Genomic DNA, 23,503 nt, shown 5'->3' with positions numbered 1-23,503 from the left:
TGGGCCTAAAGAAGCAAAATAGCCCACTCGAAGGTGGAATAAGAGTATCCATGCAGCCAAACACGCCCGAATTTGGATTCTTTGATTCCCTTCTTCCTACGCTCTTCTGGTCTTTCTTCTCCATTGATCGATCAGTGGGAGAATCAGAAATGGATCGAGCTCAAATTCTTCTCGTCGGACTACCTCTCTTTCTCTTCTTCTCCGATCTCGTAAGCCTCTTCTCTCCGCGGCCGCCTCCGCCGCACCACCACCACCATGGTCCGCCGCACCACCACCACCATGGTCCGCCGCACCACCACCACCACCATGTTCCACCGCACCACCCCGACCATGTTCCACCGCACCTCCGCCACCAGAAACAACAACAATCCTCAGTTTCTCAGCAAGCCCTAAATTTTCCTCTTAAGGTAATTACGATTATTCCCAGGCAATGTTGTCACAGCAATATTATGAGTGTTCTAGCTCGCTTGATTGTTTATGCCTTTAATATCAGGAGGAAACTGTCATCGCCGATATCGGACTCGAAAACAGGATCGACATCAGTTTCTGCTCTTCTTGTTCGTATAGGTACTTGTCAACTTTTATTTTCGTTTGACTTCCCGTGTTTTGGGATCTCTATTGAATTGCAAAGGGAATTTAATCGATCCATGGTGGTTTGTTTCTTTGAAATTTTTTTTTTCTTTCTGATATATAATAAACTTGCGCAATCAAAACTGATTACTCGATAGCTCAATAATGTGTGTAAAAGATCGCTTTTCGCAACCAGTTTTTAGGATCGCGAACTTGGTTAACCTCATTTTAAATTCCTACCCGCTGAAACTGTAGTTTATCATTAGAAGCAAAATCCAGACCTACGATGACCAGGCCGTGCTTTTTTCTTTTATTTTTATATGTTGTTTTCTTGATCTCAGGGGAAATGCTGTGACGATGCAAAAGATGTTGGAGACGGCTTTTCCCGGGATTGAGATTGGTCTCGCCAATCACCCTCCACCGCTTCCCAAGCGATTAGTGAGCAAGCTGGTTCCGGTTGCGCAGGTCGGGGTCGTAGGGCTTGTTCTTGCCGGCGATCAGATATTTCCGATGCTGGGATTCATGGCTCCTCCGGCGTGGTTCTACTCTCTGCGCGCAAATCGATTCGGGACCATTGCCACCTCATGGCTTCTCGGCAATGCCGTGCAGTCCTTCCTCCAGAATACTGGTGCTTTTGAAGTGTTCCTCAACGATGAGTTGGTAAGTAATCTCTTCTCTCTTATTATATACTTGGGTTGTGTGTGATAGATCAGATGAATGTGTATGATGACACGAGTTACGAGTCGGACGATATCCTATGGACACCAAATTTGCAAGAAAGAGAAATTTTGTTTCTATTCGTTTTGTGCTCTATAGTTGGTGCTTGGTGGGATAAAATGCGGAAGAGAAGGAAATAGTGTCTGGGAGATTTCAGAGAGAAAACCTCACTACTTCTTCACTAAGAGTTATAACTACAGGATTAGCTTGATACTATAACTGAGACCAAGACCTAACCACCTAACATAAACCTACTAGCAGAATTGGTGCTAGTCTGTACTGCCGGGTATTTTTGTGTAGTAAGTGGTCTGGATTCTAACGTGGTTAATTTTTTGTCTGTTAGTCTATTCCTGTTGAAGGCATAATCTTAAAAGGAACAGGTTTTTAACTCTTAGCAGTTCATAAGTAGAAATCTGAAAAGAAAGAAAGAGAACAAAACTGAAAAAGGTGCAGCATATTACTTTGGCAGATGCTAGTATGGGCATGAGATATTGATTCTGTGCTTGAAAATCTGTTATATATGATCCCATAAAACCCAAAGGGTTAGTGCTGTGAATTCCGCTAACTTATATTTGAATCAAATTCGATATTTAAACTTAAAACCCAAAGGGTTAATGCTGTGAATTCCGCTAACTTTTATTTGAATCAAATTCGATATTTAAACGAACTTTATGGTTTATGTGCCTCCTGTGCGTAGGTGTTAGCATAAGGTAGTTGGTTTTAAGTTACCACCATCTTAAATCGAACTCTTAATGTTTTTCTTTGGGGTCGAGTATAGTGACTAGTCATGCTTGATGTTTTCTGGTTGGGCTTTCAGGAAATAATCCTTACTGATAATAGACATGGCGTGTGTTCTTAATTTAAGAGTCAGCATCATAATATTTTGCTTCTATCCGTCATAAAGACTATTGATGACCTCTAAATCCTCTGATCATTCATTACTGTTTGCGTTGCAGGTTTTCTCAAAACTAAAGGAGGGTAGATTCCCAGGAGAGATCGAACTGAAGGACCTTGTTGCAAAAAGGCTTGTTAATTCAAAAATGGCAATGTAAACACACGTTCAACTCTTGAGTGTGACACACCAATGATTTGCTCTTTACATGATAACTCACTTAGAGATTGATATAAATGTAAGAATAGAAGGAAATTTTATGATGCTGGATTTCCGTTGTTGTATGATAAATTTTTAGCTGAAATTAGAACTTCCTCATTCCCTGAGACGAGTTCAGTTTAATAAATTAGCTTCTTAACCTTCTCTGATTTTAGAAAAAATGGCTGATGACCTTGCGTGCAAAAACAGTGATACTATTCAAAGTCGAAAAAAGGGGAAGAAAAAAAAAATCAGAAACAAAGTAAGATTCGAGCTTCGAAGTATCTGTAGCTGTTGCTTCGCTATAATTATATAAATGAGAGTTATCTGACTTGTTTCTTAGTAATACATTTACAGACGAACGTGGTATCAGAGATGAGAGCTTAAACAAAAAGGATGGATTAAATTAAGAAAATAAAACTGACATATACAGTTCGAGGAACTAGTCATAACTTAAAAACTTCAGAAAAACTTTCCATGGAATAGTGCGAGTCATATTTCGTTTCATTTTGTATGATACACCAAGCTCGGAATATCCCATGTGATCGTTTTCCCTGCAAGCAGTGAAATAAACTTTTAGTTAAAAAAACAAAATCAATAACATCTCATGTAAAATGCAACTTTTTGTCTGGGCAGATAGTGATTTTTTCTGCAGCATGATAAAAAAAAAAAAAAAAAAAAAAAAAAAAAAAAAACCTTCTTGAAATTTAAATTCTGCTTATGTCGCGACCGAACACAAAAGTGGTAGCCCAGTTAATCGCCACATAGAATCGATTCCTCCAGCTGATCACCCGCGTTAGATACGCCGAACGCCAAATGAACCAACTAAGAAAACCAGCCATTGATATACCTTTTGCCTCCTGTACATTCACAACCATTGATGAAACATGATCTAAACTCCGAATCACAACCAGGGCAAAACTAATACAACTCCGCTCGAAAAAATAAAAAATAAAATTACCTTGGCTGTTCTGAGGTCCACAAGAGCCTTGTATCTGCCAATAGTAGCCATGCTTCCTAAATGCTTGTAAACAAACTGGTCACCAAGTTCCATTTCCTTTGTGCCGTTGGCGTAACCTCCACCGGATTGACCAATGTGGTTCAGTAACTTGGCTAGATATTTTCCTTGCCTCTCTGCTACCTTTTTTTATTTTTTATTTTTAACATAAAAGCATGTCTTAATATAAATGCTGAACGACGAAACGAAACAGAAAAAAAAAAAAAAAAAAAAAAAAAATCTGAACTCATCCTCATGTTAATATAACTTACCTGAGCCAGAGCGGGTAGGGTCGGTTTTCCAGTACTCTCAAGGAAGCCACTGCAATCACCGATTGCAAATATGTCTTCCACAGAAGGAACACGAAGCCACTCATCCACTCCAATCCTGTATAAAAAATAAAGTAAAAAACATATGAACGCAACAAACAAGCAAACACATGTTAAAAGAAAGAAAAAAGCATTCATAGAAATTCGACTTTTCAAAGAAAGACTCATTCTTTTTTTCTTTTCCATACATAGCAGGCAAAGAAGAATTAAGATACTGCATGGAAAGATAGATTCTTTTATACGAGGGAACAACGAATAACCTTCCACCAGGGGCTTTAGGAAGATCCAGGGCTTTCACAAAAGCCGATGGTCCAACGCCCGTTGACCACACTAACAGCCCATAAGGGACCTCCGTGCCATCGTCCAGAATTATTTTCCGTTCTTGGACATCCTTCACGACCCCCCGAACAAGCCGAACTCCTGTCTGCGGAGGTAAAAAAAAAAAATTAACAATTTACGATCACAGATTCATCAGAAGAAAATTACGCCTCGCGGATCAGGGATCGCTCACCTTTGTCAACTGCTTGGTGGCGTAGTGGCGTAGCCGATCGTCAAACGAAGACAAGATTTCGTTGGCCTGCGCAGACAGACAAGCATCGTCGAAACAAGAAAAGGCTATTTAGTAAAGCCACAGCGAACAAACCTCGATGAGGGTGACGTGGATATAGTTCTTGACGTGAGAGTATCTCTGGTGAACGTCCCTGGTGATGAAATCGCTGAGCTCTCCGCTGAACTCCACACCCGTGGGACCGCCTCCCACGACAACGCAGTGCAAGAGCCTACCTTTCTCCGCCTCCGAAACGCCTTCAAAGAAAGCTCGAAAAATTCAGTGTCGGCGGTAGCTTCAAAGTTTTGAGTCGAAACGTACCGGGGACATCGGAGAGCATGAGATTGAGCAAGAGCTTCCGGCGAATCTCCTGAGCGTGGTGAACCTCGCGAAGGAAGATAGCGTGCTCCAACACGCCGCGGATCCCGAAAGTCGTAGCCTCGGCTCCCAATGCGATCACGAGCTTATCGTAGGAGATGTTGAACTTCCACGGATCCAATGTAGTCTCAGACAGTCCATCGGTTACGGTCTCGCATTGCACCTTCGGTTCCGATTCAATCCACGACTCAGACACCGTGGAAACAGAGCAAGGGCAATGAGTGAGTACCTACCTGGTGAGATTGGGGATCGACGGAGGTGCATTTGGCGAGGAAGAAGAACGAGCCAGGCTCGCGAGAGATGGCTGGCTGAATCCTGGCGATCGGCTCGGCGACGGAGCGGAACTCGAGAGTTCCGACGCAGGTGGAGGCGAGGAGAGGCGTGAAGACCATGTGGTTCCTCGGCGAAACGCAGACCACGTCGTACTTCTCGGTGTCCAAGCCCTTCATCAGACGACAGCCAGCCCATCCCGACCCGACCACCACCACGCGCGGCTTCTCTCCGGCCTTCGTCGGTCCCAGCCCCGCGCACGCCGACACCGCCGGCGGCTCCGGCGCAGCGGCGGTGGAGGATGACAGAAGGCGGAGGAGCGAGGCCGGCGACGTGGCGTACGGGTTCGCGGCTCTCTTGGCGAGGCTTCTCACCCAAGCCATGGTTTTGGTTTGACGAGAGATTCGAGATCTGTGAAAGAAGAGAATGAAAAAGGTCGTGCAGTGGTTGATTGGTGGCGGTGAGTTGTTTGGAAGGAAAGGGAAAAGATTTGGTGTTGTGTGAGAGAGTGGGAGTGGTGATTACGTGGCAGTGACACGTGCGCTCGTGTGATAAAGACAAAGAGACCGAGTCTGCTCTTTATTGCTGATTGTGATTGGGACTTTCTTACAGAAATGAATCTGAGAGGCTCCACTTAATAATATAGTGTTTTTTTTTTTTTTTTTCGGCGGCTAAGAGCATCTTTAGTGGTAAGCAAATACCATATTTGCTTAACTTGCCACGTAAGCAATTTAAGCTACAACTAATTTAAGCAAATTTGTTCTCTATTGGTAAGCTAAATCACTATCTTAGCTTAACTTTATCCCACATGTCAATAATTAATATTTTATTATTATATTCTATTCAATTCCCACTTATTAAATAAAAAAAAATTAAAAAATTGGTCCATTTTTTTGCTAAGCTAGTAGCTTAGTTAAGCAAAGTAGCTTAGTTAAGCTAGTAGATAAAGTGCAAAACAATGGTAAGCAACTAGTTTACAATTTTTGCTAATTGCTAGCAAGTCCTCACAATTGTTAAGCTACAAACCATTAAAGATGCTCTAAGGTTTTTTTAGACCAGCCATTTATTTGGAAGATTGTCGCTAATTATGTCGAATCTCAATCTCTTGAGTTACTGGTAAAATTATTTACCATATTAACAGCTAAATATGGCATTAATGGACTGACTGATATATATTTAAAAATAAATAAATATAAAAATTATTAGAATTTAAAACTTGAAAAATTGTCTCATTTGCCACCAATTTCATAACATTTTTCCACTTTCCACCAAAAGACTAATTTGACCCAAAATGCTACCATCTATGTCAACAATGTTGACATCTATTTTTGTCATTCACTATTAGGTGTCAACATTGTTGACATAGATGTCAACATTGTTGACATATCAGTGACATTTTGGACCAAATTAATCTTTTACTATTTTTCAATCGTTTTACAGTTTACTTCATTAATATCGCATAAGTAGTTAGGTGATCAACTAATTGCTTCGCCTATTAGAATAACCATCTCATTACACATTAAGTGTTATGATGTCATTTTTCTATGGTAGAAAAATGGCTCTCATATCCAAAAACAACAATGAGGACCTAGGTTTGAGTTAAGTCCTTGAGAATGACAATAACTCATGACCATATCTTTGAGCCATATTATCGAATGAAGTTCGCAAGCCGAATCCTTGAAGTGCGACACCAAGATGCCACCGCCGGGTGCCCACTGGGAGCACCCGCACCGAGCACCTACGCGGAGTATCCGCGTCGAATACCTCTCACTAGCAAAAGTATCTTATGACTCTAAGGCCAATCATATCTCAAGGCGAAAAACTATAAATATCCAATTTACTCATACGCAATGTAAATCCTTATAGACTTGAAAAACATATGCCTCTCTCTCATCTCACTTTCTCTCACTAGAGAAATATTTTCTCTCTCGACACTCGAGTCGAGACTTAGACCCTCTATCTTGACTAATGTTGAGCTTGGAGCATGCGTCGAGGGAAAACCCTATATACCCCTCTAGTTCATGTTGCTTGCTACTCGGGTGAAGAACACGAAACTCACGAAGAAAACGACGAACAGTAGGAAGCAAGAACACGGCGAACACAAAAAATGTGAAAAATCGAAGGCCCGATTCAAAGAGCACGAGGAACTCAAAGACTCGAAAACAACAAGAAGATAAAGGCCAACCATTGACGAAGCGACGAGGAACCGGACGATTATCGAGACAAAGACGGTGAGAATATAAGACTTCTCCATATCTCAACAGACATGTGTTTATTGGATCCGACTCTAAACCGAATCACATACTCTTAGTATTGATCCAATGTTAACGTTAACATTAAATAATTTCAATATACATGAATCCTTGTACCTCTGATTCATCATTAGTGAATTTTATTTTCACGATCAGGCTCACATCGTGCTCCAGATTAAGTGATTTGTGACTTAATTAAGTTATCATTTTTCGGTTTCTTTTAATGTTTTTCTACGACTGCTTGCTTTATTAATCTTGCGTAAGTAGTTAATCGTTCAACTAATTATTTTAGTTATTGCTTGAATAACCACCTCATTTGTACACATATGCATTTATGTACACATATATCATGGCACATGATCGTGGCATGGCATTCGCATATTTGATCAATGTCTTACACGAATACGTAATATGTGGCTAACAGAAGTCTATACAAGACAATTAGCTATCATGCCTTATTACAAAAAACATAACCAGGTAGAGAAATATTTTGTTAGCAAATACATTAATATCACACGTATGGTGCGTAAAAAAGTAATAACAGCAACCAGACGAGTAGTAGCCAAAGTACGTAGCGGGACATTGTGTGTATATAATATACATAGATACATACACACAGTAAGCTAGCTAGCTAGCTAAGTTCTCCGGGTGGATTTGGGCTTATGTCTGGGTTTAGAAGAAACCCGAGGATCGTGGTTGCTATTCGCCGCGGGCTCATCATAGTCGTTCACTCTCACTCCAAGTAGTGATCTTGATCCAACCCCTAAGCTTTCACTTCCTGTATTTATATAACAATTACAATGCACATAATATTAGGAGTCATCATTTTGATCTTAATATTCGAGGTAATTATTAATTAAGTTAATCAGAATACGGACTAGTGTTTTATGTTTTAAAATCATACTGAATTTATATAATCTGGAATTGACACTCACGAGTGCTTTGAATTTGATTTGAAGAGTCACGGACAGGGATAGATATTGAAGACAAGTACGGAAGGCATATATATATATATATATATATATATATTATATATATGAGATTTATAATATGCACCATGCGATATGAATATGAAGTAGTAATCATGTGAGCATCCACAAACTTCAATGCAAATTCTTGAATGTCACCTGATATTGAAGATCCTATTTCTTAATTTAAACGGACTATAGCTAGTCGATTAGCAGCATATTTATGCTACATTTACCGATTCTCTAGGTTTGAATTAGTTTTACATTTACAAATCAAACTTACAGCTATCTTCAAATTTAAGTAATTTGCTGGATACAAATGTATAAATATATAGAAATTTTCTCATCGGAAACCTAAAAAGTTTTGAGCTTTGAAGTTAATTATATAAACGGCAACAAAATAACGATTAGGAAATTTCGAATTGTATAAAATACCTGATAAATGAAAAGTGGTTCTAGAGGCAGAACCGATCAGCAATGAATAGCAAAGCAAGAGACACAAGCAGAAGAACCGAGCTCCGAATCCCATCTCTCTCTCTCTCTCTCTCTGCAACATATATTTAAGGAGGAAGCAGGAGAGAGATAAATTATGACAACATGTCTGTAAGTATTTCTGCAGTATTTGTATATGTGTGGTGGGTCAAAACGTGTACACAGCGAAAATGCTAATTCAGCTAAAAGATAAACCGAGATCACTTTCTAAAACTCAACTAAGGAGTTGACAATTTCAATTTATTATATTTGATGGCGATCACGTTCTCGCTCTTCCTCTGTTTTGCCTCTAAAAATAATGGAGTACCTTTTTATTTTATTTATTTATTTTTTGCTTTGAGAAAAGAAATGGAGTATTTTATTTATGGGAATTTGATAGCAATAATATCATTTGGTGTCAACTTATCAAAAATTAATCAAAACTAAAAAAATGACACATTTATTACTAAATGAGTTATACAAAGACTCATATACCCTTCTCCATTGTTTAATTTTCCTGATCTAAAAAAAAGTCAATCTCTCTCTTTCATTCTTCTGTTGCTTTTGAGAAGTAAAATAGAACGAAAAAAAAAACGCAGAATCGAGAGAGAGAGGTTTTCTCCATTTATCACCTCACCTCTGAACTGACCTAACTCCCTCTTCAACTTTCTCCGACCGAGGCTCTCGACGGAGAGCTTTTCTTCATGGGGAATCAAAACAGGTACGCAGAACATCCACAATCTCTGACTAAAAATCTCCGAAGGCAAAACCACGCTCGCCGATTCGGTCCTCCGAAGGAGAAATCTCTCTCGCGTGAACCTTAGATCCCGAAATCTCTCATAAGGCACTTCACCGCCAGTGCCACGGGATCTGAGGTTAACGAGAGCGGGATTTTTCCTTCGGAGGAACCGAATCGGCGAGCGTTGTTTTTCCTTCTGGGCTTTCGAGCCCGAGATTGTGGACGTTCTTCGTACCTGTTTTGATTCCCAATGAAGAAAAGCTCTCCGTCGGGATCCGCAATCGGAGCCAGTCGGAGAGAGATTTAGGTTTGATTCCGATGTGAGCTCTCTCTCTCTCTCTCTCTCTCTCTCTCTCTCTCTCTCTCTCTCGTTTTTGCGTTTTGTTCGTTTCATTTTTTTTTCTTCTCAAAAGCACCAAAAGATGAAAGGGAGAGATGGACTTTTTTTTTTAAATCAAGAAAATGAAAAGAGGAAGAAGGGTATATGCGTCTTTGTATACCTCAAGTAGTAATAGATGTGTTAATTTTTTAGTTTTTGTTGGATTTTGATAAATATATTATTGCTGTCAAATTCTCTATATTTATTTATGATTTTGGGGCATCTCTTTTGTATTTTATTACTTCCATAAATGTAAAGTGATTATTTATTTATGACTTTGGCGCATCTCTTTTGTATTTTATCACTTCAAACCAATGTTCAAAATATCGGTGATATATCGTTTTTTAAAGAGTCTCGGTAAAATATCCATTGTAATCGTTATCGTTTTATAAAATCGTTAAAATATCAATGATACATCGATAAAATATCGTTTATTTTTAGTAGTTAAAAATATCGACAAAATATCGTTCAAATTTGAAAATATCGTTTTATTTGTTTGTTTTTTATTTTTATTTTTTTCTTTATTTTTTATTTATTATTTCTTATTATTTATATCTTTTACTTATTAATTTTACTTAGTATAATGATATTATCAATATTTCCTTATTTATATTTTATAATACATATAAATATATGTATGACAAATAACGTATTATATATAGATATAATATCTATACTAAATTACTAATAGACTAAATAATTATATATATAATACTATTCTTTTTTAGTATTTTAAAGAATATTTGTAATGTAGTAGAAAAAATATTACAATTTCTTTGAAATAAATATATTTTATTACATTTTTTAATATTGAGAAAGTAATGTAAATATTAATAATGTATATCTATAAGAAAAAAGTTATAGGTATATATTAAATTTGATTGTTTTATTAGAAATTTAAAAAGATAAATAGTTGTACATATTTTATTATATTTTGTTATAAGATTTTTGTCGATATATCCGTCGATAATCGATATATCATCGATATATCACCGATATAATCGGTAGTCGGTATTAAAATTGTTATAGAATATCCGTCGATACTCTATATATCCGTAAAATCAAAACCTATTTTATAAACTTAACAGGCTGTGTCCTGTATGCACTGTTCACCTTTAAGTTTGACTTAAGGAGAGAGACTTGTCTCTAATAGATATAAGATAGACTATTATATATGTATATGAATGAATATACCTACGATATGATTTTATATTTCATTAATAATTAAAATGTCAAAGAATATTTTCTAGGTAGATGTTTGTTTAAATATATTGATCAATGTTTTTTTTTTCTCGGAATATTGATCAATGTTGGATTCTTGTGACAAAGATCTATATTAATGTCTCAATGATAGGAAAATAAAATACTTGATTCACCATTTTCTAGTTTTAAAGCCAAATTTAATTATGATTCTGTGTCCTTAATCTTAACAGTGGTATATCCAAGTTCTGATCTATAACTTTAATCTATATAAATAATATTATTATTAAATCCGTGGTATAATAACTCACTCATCTATTTAAAAAAAATAGTTACAGTTTTATTTTATTAAAAACAATAGCTCAGCACACTGTAGTAAATTATATTAAGTGTACTTCGACCTGATCGACTATTTTTCTTAATAAAATCAAACTTTTGCTAATATATTATTAAAAGCTAAAAGAATTTGACTAATTGTAATAAAAAATTTCTTAAAATATTTTATATTTGGGATAATTTTAAATACAGAGTCTTGTAATTGGCCAAAAGAAAAACGCTATTTCTCTATAATATTTTATGCTTCTCGCTCGGATCTTACTTCCAACTTAAGTAAAGACATCCACAACCTGTGTACGTAGATCTTGATCAACTATCGATCATAAATATCTTACTAGGTAAATAAAATTATTACTTTCAAAGTTCCAACATGGTTGACAACTAATACATATATTCTCGACATGTAAACACAATTAAATGTGGTATATGTAGAATCCACACAAATATAGAAATAGCTCAAACATAGTCCTTACATTATTAAAATATTTATTTATGCATATAAAATTATATCTACTTTGATCGCAGCGGAGGTGATCTAGATGATATGATAAACTAACTAAAACTCGGCTTTGGGTGAGATTTGGGCCCGTGATGGTATGTCTTGGAGTATTTCGTCGGAGGCGAAAATTGGGGAGGGTGAATTTTGGGCTTATTGTAGTCCACCATATATAACATTTCAGCAGGCCCATTATCTAAAGTTGAACGGCCTTCCTTATGCGGCGGGCCATGTGGAGGATGGGTTCTCGGCCCATCGTAGTTTGGATTTATGATCACACTCGACATCTCATCGTCTGCGTCAAAATCTTGTGATCTGGATGGTATGGTTAACTTACTGAAATCGGGATTGGGGTGATATTTGGGCCCATGGTGGTCTATCTTGGAGTGTTTCGTCGGAGGCGAAAAGTGGGGATGGTGAATTTTGGGCTTATTGTAGTCCACCATATATAACATTTCAGCAGGCCCATTATCTAAAGTTGAACGGCCTTCCTTATGCGGCGGGCCATGTGGAGGATGGGTTCTCGGCCCATCGTAGTCTGGATTTATGATTACACTCGACATCTCATCGTCTGCATCAAATTTTTTTGATTGGGATGGTATGGTTAACTGACTGAAATTGGGCTTTGGTTGAGATTTGGGTCCATGGTGGTTTATGTTGGAGTGTTTCTTCGGAGGCGAAAAGTGAGGAGGGTGAGTTCTAGGCCCGGCGTAGTCCACCATATTTAGCATTTCACTAGGCCCATCATCTAAAGTTGAACGGCCTTCTTTATGCGGCGGGCCATATGGAGGATGAGTTCTTGGCCCATCGTAGTCTGGATTTAGGACCACACTCGACATCTCATCGTCTGCGCAAAATCATGTTTTCTTATTAATAATTAGAGAACTATGATATTCATCATCGATCAGCGGACCACTAATGTGAGATAGCAAGTGCGACTTACGCATGTTTCACATCAATGGTTCGTTGACCAATGATGCATATAATTTTTGTAATAATTATGATAATAAATAATAAAAAGTTCAAGTCAATATATATGAGAAGGTTTTCAAATTAATTTTATTTTTTTGTTACAAGTTATAAAAGAGCTATGGATGAAACGAGAAATTATATAGGGATTGACAAGATTAGTTTATTTTTTTAATATAATAGATTTATCATCGTAGGACATATACGAAACGGAATTGATTTTTGTCCAGACTCGTGAACCGTGACGATCCACTCACGCGTTGACACGTGGCAACGAACTGCCACGTGTCAACACGTGAGTGGATCGTCACGGTTCACGAGTCTGGACAAATAGCATTGCTCTATACGAAATGCTTCACTAACAATAAATTTTTTACGTATTATATTGTTGAATAATGGTAAGCGATTCATCATAAAGCTTTAACGAATGTACATAATGTTGTACGGACCTGAAGGTGTGTTGCGTGCGAAGCAAACAAAGGCCGAAGTACAAAGTAGAAGCAAAATCACCTCTAAAGAGCACGCAAAAGAGAAGGAGCGAGATCCAAAAGCCATCTCTAGATCGGTTTGAATATGATAACCGTCTTTTTTCTGTTTAAAACAATATACAATAAGCTACGTGATTACTTATACATATATATAGGTAATTTTTAGAATCTGGGAGGGATTGCATTTGGAAACCTTTTAATGTCATGATTTTATTGTCTCCTATATTGAAATTTTCTTCTACGTTGGGCAATAGGGGATCAATATCATATTAAATGTGTTCTATGTTTGGATTATTGGATATACTTGAGAGGTTTCAAAGTCAGATATGACACATGTTGATAAGCCTATCAAGAAATTCATATCACTATATATTGTAGCTCATTTATATATATAGTACTACCACCCAAAAGTATAAATACATACATGTAACTGGAAAACTTATCAACTTGGATTTATTCATTTATGAGTATCAAACATTTAATACAATTAAATGAGTATCAAACATAAACATTTAATACAATTAAGTGAGTATCAAACATATACATTTAATACAATTAAATGAGTATCAAACATTTAATACAATTAATTTACACTTTTTTTTTGTTTCCCCTATGTGCTGCATATATTGCATATATTTTGTAAAATCTATATAAATTCCAAAAAAAGCAAAACAACTTTTACTAAATAATTTTATGAAAAAATGGCGGCAAAAAATACTTGATGTTTGCGAATTGTATCACTTTTATATATATGTTGTTTTAAAATTGCGGGCTAAATACACAATGTCGATTTTTGTCTCTCTGTTATTATCAAGAGTGTCAACTTTGGATGGTATACACGTGTCAATATTTAGTGATTTTGATAATTTAAAGATATATTATTTAAGAAAACACATCATTCTCTCTCCATCACATGAATGATGAAATAAAAAAATTAGATAGGAGGACCGAAAAAACAGAGGAGCTCAGACTATGACAATCTATGACTTGCTTTCTGCTTTCGACGAGTTAAACTCTAGCGATCGGCGCCATGGCCTTCTCATTCAACTGTGGCGAAGATCTCGGCGAATCTAGGGTCTGGACCACCGCCATAACCACTCGTCTGAGCAGCGGCGATCATGACGTTCTTATTGTCCTCGCTAAGGACACAAAGCAGAGTGTCCATGGAAGAGCTCTTTGCTTTAGGAGCTCCGATCAGAATCTCGCCGTCCCTCGCAAGTTTTATTTTTTTTTAAAAAATTAGTCAAACTAAGCCATCTGAAACGTTGAAATTGTAATCTAGCCAACGTTTCGTCCAAATTTTCACTCTAGCCAATAATGATGACGTGTCTTAATTATGTAAGATGTTAATTACTATAATATCCTCTACTAGAATTTGCTTACAAAACTTGTAGCCCACGTTTGATCAACCAAAATTTTCGAAGTTAATACACGTGTATATATTTAGAATTTAAAAAAAAAATCTATATTTGGCAAAGTTTGTTATTGAGCGTTTTCTTATTTCTCTCTAATTTTTTGTTAATCTCCGCTGCTTTGTTAATTTATGTTAATTATAGTAAATTTACATATGTGCAGGTAGAGGTCGATGGTGTTATCAATTGATATTTCTTTCTTTTTTGTTAATCTCCGCTGCTTTGTTAATTTATGTTAATTATGATAAATTTACATATGTGCAGGTAGAGGTCGATGGTGTTATCAATCGATATTTCTTTCCTTTCCTTTAATACGCATTTAATACGGTGTTATTCACAAGCCGATCAAATTTTCAAAACGAATTTTCGAAGTTAATACACGTGTATATATTTAGAATTTTAAAAAAATTCTATATTTGGCAAAGTTGGTTATTGAGCGTTTATTTCTTTCTAATTTTTTGTTAATCTCTGTTGCTTAGTTAATTTCAGTTAATTTCCGTTTATTTTCCGCACGATAAACTTCGGCTGGCTGAAACGTTGGCTAGTATTTGGTTTCTATGATTTATGTTACATAAGGATGTTTTCGATATTTTCTAACCGTTTATTTCTGTAAATGGTTAGATTACAAAATGTACCAAACGTTGGCTACATCCATAAAACCATGTTTGAAATTGGCTACGTTGCTAGATTACCCTTTTTTTATATATAAAGAACAATAGAAGCTAATTTTTTATGGAATAGAATTAAAACAACATTACAATATGACGGGAATAATTTTGATAAAAAAAATTAACGGGATAATGAACACCAAACAGATATCAGATTTAATTTATATTAGTTCTATTTTTTGTGTCCTAGTCATGTATGTAGTATGAGAAAAAAACGTAGAGGTCAAACTCTTCAATATATATTTGAAAACAGAGAGAGAGAGAGAGAGAGAGAGAGAGAGAGAGAGAGAGAGAGAGAGAGAGAGAGAGAGAGAGAGAGAGAGAGAGAGAGAGAGAGAGAGAGAGAGAGAGAGAGAGAGAGAGATTTAATATTTAAATATAATAAAAATTAATCAATTAATTTTTAATTTTATCAAAATTAGCAGATGTTGACACGTGTCATTTCATACTATTAAATGTCTCTGAGAGATGAAAAAATCGACATTGAGTATTTATTTCGTAACTTTTAAACGATGTTTATCTTTAAAAAAAAACTTTAAAATGATGTTTACCTTAAAAAAAAAAAAAAAAAAATTAAAACGACGTGTATATGTGAACACCACCACTTGTATTAATGCTTTTGAACACCATCACTTTTCTAAATATATTTTTGTTAATTATCGTTAATAGTAGTTTGTTTTGTATGGTTTCATATTTTTTACTTTTAAATCTAAGTAAATTTTCGTTAATTTACATTAATAAGTATTAGTTTCATATGATGTTTAGATTTTTTTTTACGTCTGAATTTGTAAATTTTCGTTAATTTTTGTTAATAAATGTATTGGTTCTGAGATATAGGTGCAATACAAATTCTATTTTTTTTCGAAAATGGATGGATTGAAGTATGACGATTTTTTTTTAAAATTTGAGAAAGAATTAATTAACTGTAATTAGGGAAGTGGTTACTTATTTTTTTTCGAAAATAATTAAGGGTATTTAAGTATAATACTAAAATCTCATGACTAGTTAATTAAAACTTTTAAAATGTTGACTATATTAAAATTATCACGTTTCAAATTAGCTAGTGCCCTAATTATCTAGATCTTATATATAAGTTTATAGATTTATAGAATAGAATCTACGAAAATATCTCCTTTACAAGAGGCACAATACTCGCAATGTTTTGGACACTTTAAGTGGCATAAATTTTATTTATTACAGTATAAAAACTCAGTTTATCTTTACTTCTCCTTTATCCATTACATCATTTATCCATAAAAGAATATATCTAAGCATACCGGATTCTTCGTACTTAAATTTTAATGAAAATAGCCATTTAGATTATGATTTATTCAAAATTTATCTAAAATTTAAAAGCTTCAGCATCTGAATGAAAAAGCTAATAAGATTACACAATGTTAAACGATGGGATAAAAATTGCACATATGTATTAATAAAGGCCATTACATATATGTATTATTGGGTAGATTTGGGACATTTTTATTTGTCTTCATGCCATGTATTACAACGCTGATAATTAGGTTTCAGTTGTGATTAGCCGGTGGAGGATGGCGCGGATCGTGCCTAGGGTTTTCACCAGGATCATGGTAATCTTCAACGACAACCGGCTCTAATGCAACTTTGTGACCATTCACTACCGAAAAAAAAAAAAAAATTAATTAGTCAATATAATATGACATATGTGTCTACAACCATATACATAACTTATTTCCTACAAAATTGAAAATTAAATACTAATAACATTCATAAATTATAATGACTAAAACTATTTTCCTATAGAATATATATTATGATCAGAATCACTAAAATTTATATATATGTCTATACACTTTCCATGGAGAAAAAAGATCAACCTATGTGTTTAGTCATCGCAGAAGGAGGGCGGTGTGGCGGGTTAGGCCTTGGGTTGTGCCTTGGATTTGGGCCGGGTTCTGCGTAATCATCCACCACTACGGACTCTGTTAAAATAAGTATATATACAGCAAATATGATTAAATAATGAATATTAAATTAAATGCGTCACAACGATATGATTTTTTTTTTAAATTTTGTATCTTTATATGAAAATCTTACGGGAGAATAAACGTATACATGATGTTAAAATTTTAGCATAACTATTTAGCTTAATTAAAGTTCTAGTATCCCATATGCCATACGATGAGATAAAAATCACTGTGACCAAATATCTTTTTTTTTTTTGGTAAGAAAAAAAATTAAATTGACATTTCTAACCTTTATTAATAAGCATTTTTGGTGGCGACCCTGGAGGACGACGAGGGCGACTAGGTGGCGGGTCGGGTCGATAATCATCCACCGCCACGGAGTCTGATGAAATAAGTATAGCAAAAAATTAATCATGTATTATTAGTGTATTTTAATTAACATGACATGACCAATTTTTTTAGGGGGATAAAAAAAATACTTATTTCCCAATAGTGACTGGGAAAATTTTCAACCTTCGTGGATAAGCTTTTGAGGACGGGGAGTATTAGGGGTCGGGTCGGGTCGAGAATAATGATTGTCTGTCACCTCTACCGAACCCACACCCACGTCTTTAACAAATTTTATATTTGCAATTGATTAACCATAGATTGTAAAAAGTAAGAAAGAAATAATTCAAAACAAATAGTGAGAAACAGTAATATAATAAAAACCTGTGTTACGAGCGAAAGACAGTGTCGCGGAAGAAGCGACGGCAATGATGAACAACAAGTGAGCGACTTTAGCCATACTCTCTCTCAACGCTATCAATGTTTGATACACTTGCAAATTGTACACACATTTGGCTTGTACTTATACGTGTGTTTGGAAATAAAAATATGATTGATTTAAAAAGATCAATCTATTGAATGGGATAAATCTTATTCATTCAATGAGATACATCCGTTCTAATTAATGAGATAGATATGATCAATAGAAAAATGTAAAACAATGATTTCGTGGTAAGCAATGCAATGTACTCTAACATTTTCAATGGGTCAGTACAAACAATTTTTTTTTTTTTTTTTCCCTTTTTTCCTTTCTTTCCTTTGATTTACTTTGATTACATTACATAATATTTTTTTAAGAAAAATGGTACAAAATAACCATTTGAAACTTATTGTTTAGCAAAATAGTCAAAGTTTCAACTTTTCAGCAAAGTAGTCAAATATACGTTTTCAAAATTGTTTTGATAGTTAAGATTAAAATTTTTTATGAAAAAATTTATCACTTTCAAAAAAATTAATTTTTGGATCAATTTTTTTTTTTTGAAACTAAATTGCTGCACATTTTAGTTATTTCACTAAATTCATAATTTTAAATTGATTGTTTAACTACATCACCCTTATTCCGCATCTATTCATTGCAATTTTGGACTAGTAGTTTTTTTACTTAGTATTTTTTTAATTAAATCAGGTGATTATCACAAAATTAACAGAACATTTTTTAATGCCAGGAGTGATTTTTGGAAATATCTTACAAATTGAACAAACTTTCGCTACCAATCGTTTATCTGTGAATATTAAATTAAATGCGTCATGAGATTTTTTTCCAAACATTAAAATCCTAGCCTAACAATCTAAAAATTAAGAAAATAACTCAAATTAAAACATGACGTATACGCAAGGGCCAGCTCCACCATTAGGTCATTTAGGCAATGACATAGGGCCTCAAGTTTTTAGTGGAAAAAAAACCCCAAAATTTTAGGAAAAAATGTCTCATATATATATATATATATATATATATATATATATATAGAAAGGTAACTCTACGTCCAATCCCAATTTCTTTCTAATAAATTTTATATGTATTTTAAAAGGTCCTAATTTTTTCATTCTTGCCTAAAGCCTAATAATACATTAGACGGCCTGCGCATACATTATACTATGAGATAAAAATTAAAAATAAATAGCTATTTCACAAAGACCTTTTTTTTTTTTACAAAGCACCTTGGATTTGGGATAGTCTCAGACATTCAAGGCAAACCACAATCTTGCATAGCAAATCTGAAAAAGAGCAAGGACGAGAGTAATAGTAGTAGCGTGTACCATAAAGCCATATTATGGAGATAGAAGATCAATGCAAATATCAATCTCTACAATCACAGGTCTGTCTCTCTCACAGTACTCTCTTTTTACTCTCAAATAACAAAAACAATAAAAATAAAAATAAAATTTGAATCATCTTTTTTTGAAGCCGTATTTTTTGCGCTCGTAGAAGAGGTCGGTCTTGGCGCTGCCGAGGTTGACGATCTTGGGGCAGCCGTCGCGGTCCTTCTCCTGCTGAGTGCACTCCTTGCAGTAGTAGGCGTCGGAGATTCCGACACCGCCGCAGATTACGCACCGCCCTTGGAACGACCCGTAGTTGCACTCGTCGCACACCCTAACTAGCGTGCACGGCCTCACGTACGAGTCGCATATCACGCACTTCCCGTCGCACTTCTCGCACAGCCGCCCGATCGCTATCCCCGGCTGCTTCCGGCACATTATCAGATCCGGGTGATGCTTCGCCATCACTAGACACACACACAACTTGATCCGTGTTATGGGACAAGTTTTTTTATTTATTTTATTTTATATATATAACTTGCTATGTTATGGTTTATGAAGTAACTAATGCATAACAATATGTTCTTCTACACCCCAGAAACTTCTTATGTAGAATGGCTTGTCTGGCTTAAGTTTGGGTCAGTCTTTAATTGGGTCTAGTGGGTCCATAATTTGATTTTATTTCTCGTAATTCCATCTTATTTACCGAGTTTTAACCCCTAAAGGTTGGTCTAGTGGTAAGGGCGATTATTAGGACCTTATCAATCCCCGGTTCAGTTCCCCCGAAACAGAAAAAAAAAAAAAAAAAAAAAATTGGGGCTGCTAGAGTAGTTTCCATGCCGATAATGCCAGGGACTCGTGGAATTTTGTTGGGTCTGACAGACTTTTAACTTGGACGATTTAATTTTTATTTATTTGTTCATTTGATTAAGCGATGTCAATTTCTTTTCTTTTAAGGATTTCAGTGTAAGGTTAGTCTCAATCGAGGTTAACCTGAAACCACATATTTAGCTCCATCTCAAATCAATTGGAAATGAGATGAGCAAGCTTATAGACCATGTCAAGTTCTCTGAGCTCGATGATAGCCAATTGGCAATGTAAAGTTCACTCATGTTTCTGATCATTCGGTAAGAATATAAAGAAATCAAGCAATAAAATAGCCTATATTGACTCTGGTTTCAATATTTTTTATTTTTTTTGTTAGAGCGAAATGTCTCAACTCATGGACGAAGATGACAATATCTCCTGTACTAAATCTACTTTCAATTCTCTTTCACTGCACATTCGATTCTTCTAGCTGCACCGCCAAACTATTTCTATACGGCTATAGGACAGTATAAACATATGGTCTTCTTCGCAAATGCATTTACCTAACCAATACAACTAATCCAACCTAAATCACGCATTTCATCGAACAATTTGCGGTCGGTTTCATGTGTGAGAGAAATAAATGCTTATACAACAGTAAGAATAACAAATAGTTGATGTTTTAAGCTACGATTTTTTTTATTTTTTGCAGATAGTTCAGGCTAACAAAAAAGAAACCCTAAAACGCGAAAATGATACACATAAGTATGTTGGAAATGAAGAAGAAAAAGATGATTGATTGCTGAAGATAAAGAGAGCTGACCTGAGGTGAAGAGTGAAGAGTTGATGTCGGGCTAAAGTCTGGCGGGGAAGGAAGAATTGTGGTCGGCGTTAATGGCGTTTCTGTGCAACTTTTGGTTATGAATCGCCAATAATCAACCAGAGGCATCCGGAGAAGACAAAGCCCAAATATAAAAATTGGGCCTTTACACTTCAGTCAATCTGAGCCCACTAATGATTAACATTTCATTTAATAAATTAAAGTATTATTTATAATTTGTCAATAAATAATTGGACATTAAGGATTTTACTAGTAACTCTTAATTTTCCAAAAATACCTATTTAAGTTTTAAAATTACATAAATAACCGTATAACAAAATTCCAAAAACGACTTTAAAAAACGAAAATTCCAGAAACAACTCTAAAAAACGAAAATTCCATAAACGACTCTAAAAATGAAAATTCTCTAAACTAACTTGAAAACGATAAAATTATTAGCCGATTAATAGTTTTATAATTCAAATTACTTATGATCAGTATAATTATTTAAAACTAATGAACATATAAGTAATGATGTTGGTTAATCATAATTTTTGTATTGCTAAAAAAAAGTGTGTTCATAATTACAACTTACTATTTCTAATTTTTTTTATATCTAAGTTATTATTTAATTAAAATGGCTTAAATATATATATTAAAAAGTGGTAAAAAAATGCTAACTTTTACATATGACAAGTGACAATCAACAATTACAAACTGTTTACATTATTATCTAAATTAAAATTTATCAAACCTCCCGAGCAACGTCGGAGCCTATTGCTTGTTAAAAATATGTAGTAATTTATATAGATCGGATTCATTTCAACGCAATAACTTCAAATTAAAATTTTACTATCATATTGTTTCAATCATAATTAAACAAAAAAAACTTATTACAAATAATTTTAATGAGACATAAAACATCCTACCAATTCCCCCATCAAATCTGAATACGATTGACAACAAATGTTTCAACACTTTAATCCGAGTAATATTTGGAAAATTTATGGAGCTTAAAAATCCGGCATGCGACACACGCGAACCTAGATAAAACAAAACGACACTCAATGCGCAAAAGAGCATCTAATGATGCGATGCCCCAAGTTCAAGTTCATTGAGTCTTTGATAAGTTGGTTTAGAATAGAGGGTAACTTGGACATTGAGCATTAAATAGCTTCAAAATTTTATGTAAATTGTGGGTTAATCTCGCATATAAAAAAAAGCTCAACAAAATGAGGGTCTTTGCATAATGAAGTGAACTTCTTGTTGTTTTTTTTTTTATAAAAAAAAAATGAAAAAAGAAAACCATCTCAAAAGTTACTGCACCAACAATACAAGAAGAAAATTATTCTTCATTTACATCAATTTTTCAAAACATGGAAATATAATTATTAAAATAAAAAAAAAGCTCGTCCGCTTTATTGGGCATCACCTCCCTAATAAGCGACCTTATAAAAAAACGCGCGAAAGAATATTTTAACGTGGAAGATCAAACGACAACTAAAACTTTTAGCACGCTATTTTAAACCTATTGAAATCATCCATAAATTGAGTGAGTAACTCAAGTAGACTTTCAATTTTGAGCAACGGTTACATCCACAAGTGCACCAAGATATAAGATATGTTATGATGATATCCACAATTACGTGCAAACATTCGGGTCTTCAAACATAGTCTAGTTGGTAATTTCACACAAATTTTAAAGTGGAGGTCGTGGGTTCAATCTCCACAAATAGCAAAGTTGCCTTAAAAAAAACAAAAAAACCCGCATGTTTAATGAATCTACCAGTCCGCATGGAGAAAACGTAGACTCTAATTATATAAATAATTTGAGATTAAAACGCTTACCAACTTACTTGTGTGTTCCCTATAAAGCAAATTGCACATTTGATAATTGACTTGAGCATAAAAGTGCCCGAACATAAGCTCTCTCTAATGCCCTTTAGTACGTATTTATTCATTTTTCAGATTATCATCGTAAAATACCATTTGAGAGTTTGAATGCAAGTAGGATATTTGGCTTTGAGGTGTTGGTCCAATTTTTAACATCTTGATATTCAACCATAATTATTAAATTTTATCTAAAAATTATTGAGAATAACTTCTTACTTTATAGTTTTGTAGTTATTTAACTAACTTTAGCTAAATATTTGTAATAATACAGTTGTATAAGCTTATAATAGCACTACTACAAATAATGCCTATTGGCTATTATACAACAGAATGTTATTGCAACGAACATCTGTAAAGACATAAAGAGGTTTTCCTTTTCGCTTTTGGTACGGCAAAATATCAAGACATTACTATCTTGCTTTTGCTTGAGAGGTCGAGAACTATTGAGAAGAACAAGCAAGGGCCACAGAAAATGAATTCCGGAAGGATTCTACAACTTTCATTCATCCAAAGAACAACAAAAAAGAATAAACCACAAGCGTTTAAAAGCAGTTCAAGGAACAACAAGAAGAATAATAAGCAAAAAAGCAGTTCCTCTAGATTCAAAGTGTGTGCTATTATAATCAAGACACGACTCCAACTTCCAGTAACTTTTTTTTTTTTTTTTTTTTTTTTCAAT

General features: G+C 34.8%; 4 protein-coding genes across 5 annotated transcripts; 1 reads left to right on the top strand and 3 right to left on the bottom strand.

The window, feature by feature from the left end:
- The first annotated feature begins 70 nt into the window (after window positions 1-70).
- Window positions 71-2,500, top strand: LOC149381732 (Selenoprotein, Rdx type). Its single transcript, XM_089630320.1, has 4 exons — window positions 71-407; window positions 494-567; window positions 912-1,230; window positions 2,244-2,500. The coding sequence occupies exons 1-4, from the start codon at window positions 150-152 to the stop codon at window positions 2,337-2,339; spliced, it is 747 nt and encodes a 248-aa protein (XP_089486446.1). The 5' UTR covers window positions 71-149; the 3' UTR covers window positions 2,340-2,500.
- A 76-nt stretch (window positions 2,501-2,576) lies between these two features.
- Window positions 2,577-5,485, bottom strand: LOC149381731 (internal alternative NAD(P)H-ubiquinone oxidoreductase A2, mitochondrial-like). Its single transcript, XM_089630319.1, has 9 exons — window positions 4,862-5,485; window positions 4,572-4,791; window positions 4,347-4,507; window positions 4,215-4,280; window positions 3,964-4,127; window positions 3,647-3,761; window positions 3,339-3,518; window positions 3,074-3,237; window positions 2,577-2,931 (listed from the first exon to the last, which is right to left on the bottom strand). Exons 1-8 carry the CDS (start codon window positions 5,279-5,281, stop codon window positions 3,085-3,087), a joined length of 1,479 nt encoding a protein of 492 aa, XP_089486445.1. The 5' UTR covers window positions 5,282-5,485; the 3' UTR covers window positions 2,577-2,931; window positions 3,074-3,084.
- An 11,234-nt stretch (window positions 5,486-16,719) lies between these two features.
- PSY1 (plant peptide containing sulfated tyrosine 1) lies at window positions 16,720-18,027 on the bottom strand. Its single transcript, XM_089629991.1, has 4 exons — window positions 17,931-18,027; window positions 17,509-17,601; window positions 17,130-17,234; window positions 16,720-16,909 (listed from the first exon to the last, which is right to left on the bottom strand). Exons 1-4 carry the CDS (start codon window positions 18,004-18,006, stop codon window positions 16,800-16,802), a joined length of 384 nt encoding a protein of 127 aa, XP_089486117.1. The 5' UTR covers window positions 18,007-18,027; the 3' UTR covers window positions 16,720-16,799.
- A 1,203-nt stretch (window positions 18,028-19,230) lies between these two features.
- On the bottom strand, window positions 19,231-21,097 carry LOC149381729 (PHD finger-like domain-containing protein 5A). 2 transcript variants are annotated; one of them, XM_089602180.1, is made up of 2 exons: window positions 20,935-21,097; window positions 19,231-19,787 (listed from the first exon to the last, which is right to left on the bottom strand). In XM_089602180.1, the coding sequence occupies exons 1-2, from the start codon at window positions 21,058-21,060 to the stop codon at window positions 19,437-19,439; spliced, it is 477 nt and encodes a 158-aa protein (XP_089458306.1). In that variant the 5' UTR covers window positions 21,061-21,097; the 3' UTR covers window positions 19,231-19,436. The 2 variants fall into 2 exon arrangements, with proteins under 2 accessions (XP_089458306.1, XP_089458307.1); XM_089602181.1 differs by having other exon boundaries at window positions 19,231-19,771; window positions 20,935-21,089.
- Between the last annotated feature and the right edge of the window lie 2,406 nt (window positions 21,098-23,503).

This window comes from Urtica dioica, chromosome 11, assembly GCF_054948205.1.
Source record: "Urtica dioica subsp. dioica isolate 48M chromosome 11, U.dioica_male_clone48M_v1_H2, whole genome shotgun sequence".
In the NCBI taxonomy this organism is placed as follows: domain Eukaryota; kingdom Viridiplantae; phylum Streptophyta; class Magnoliopsida; order Rosales; family Urticaceae; genus Urtica; species Urtica dioica.
The sequence above is the reverse complement of the archived record's forward strand: the minus strand, read 5'-3'. Positions and strand labels throughout refer to the sequence as shown.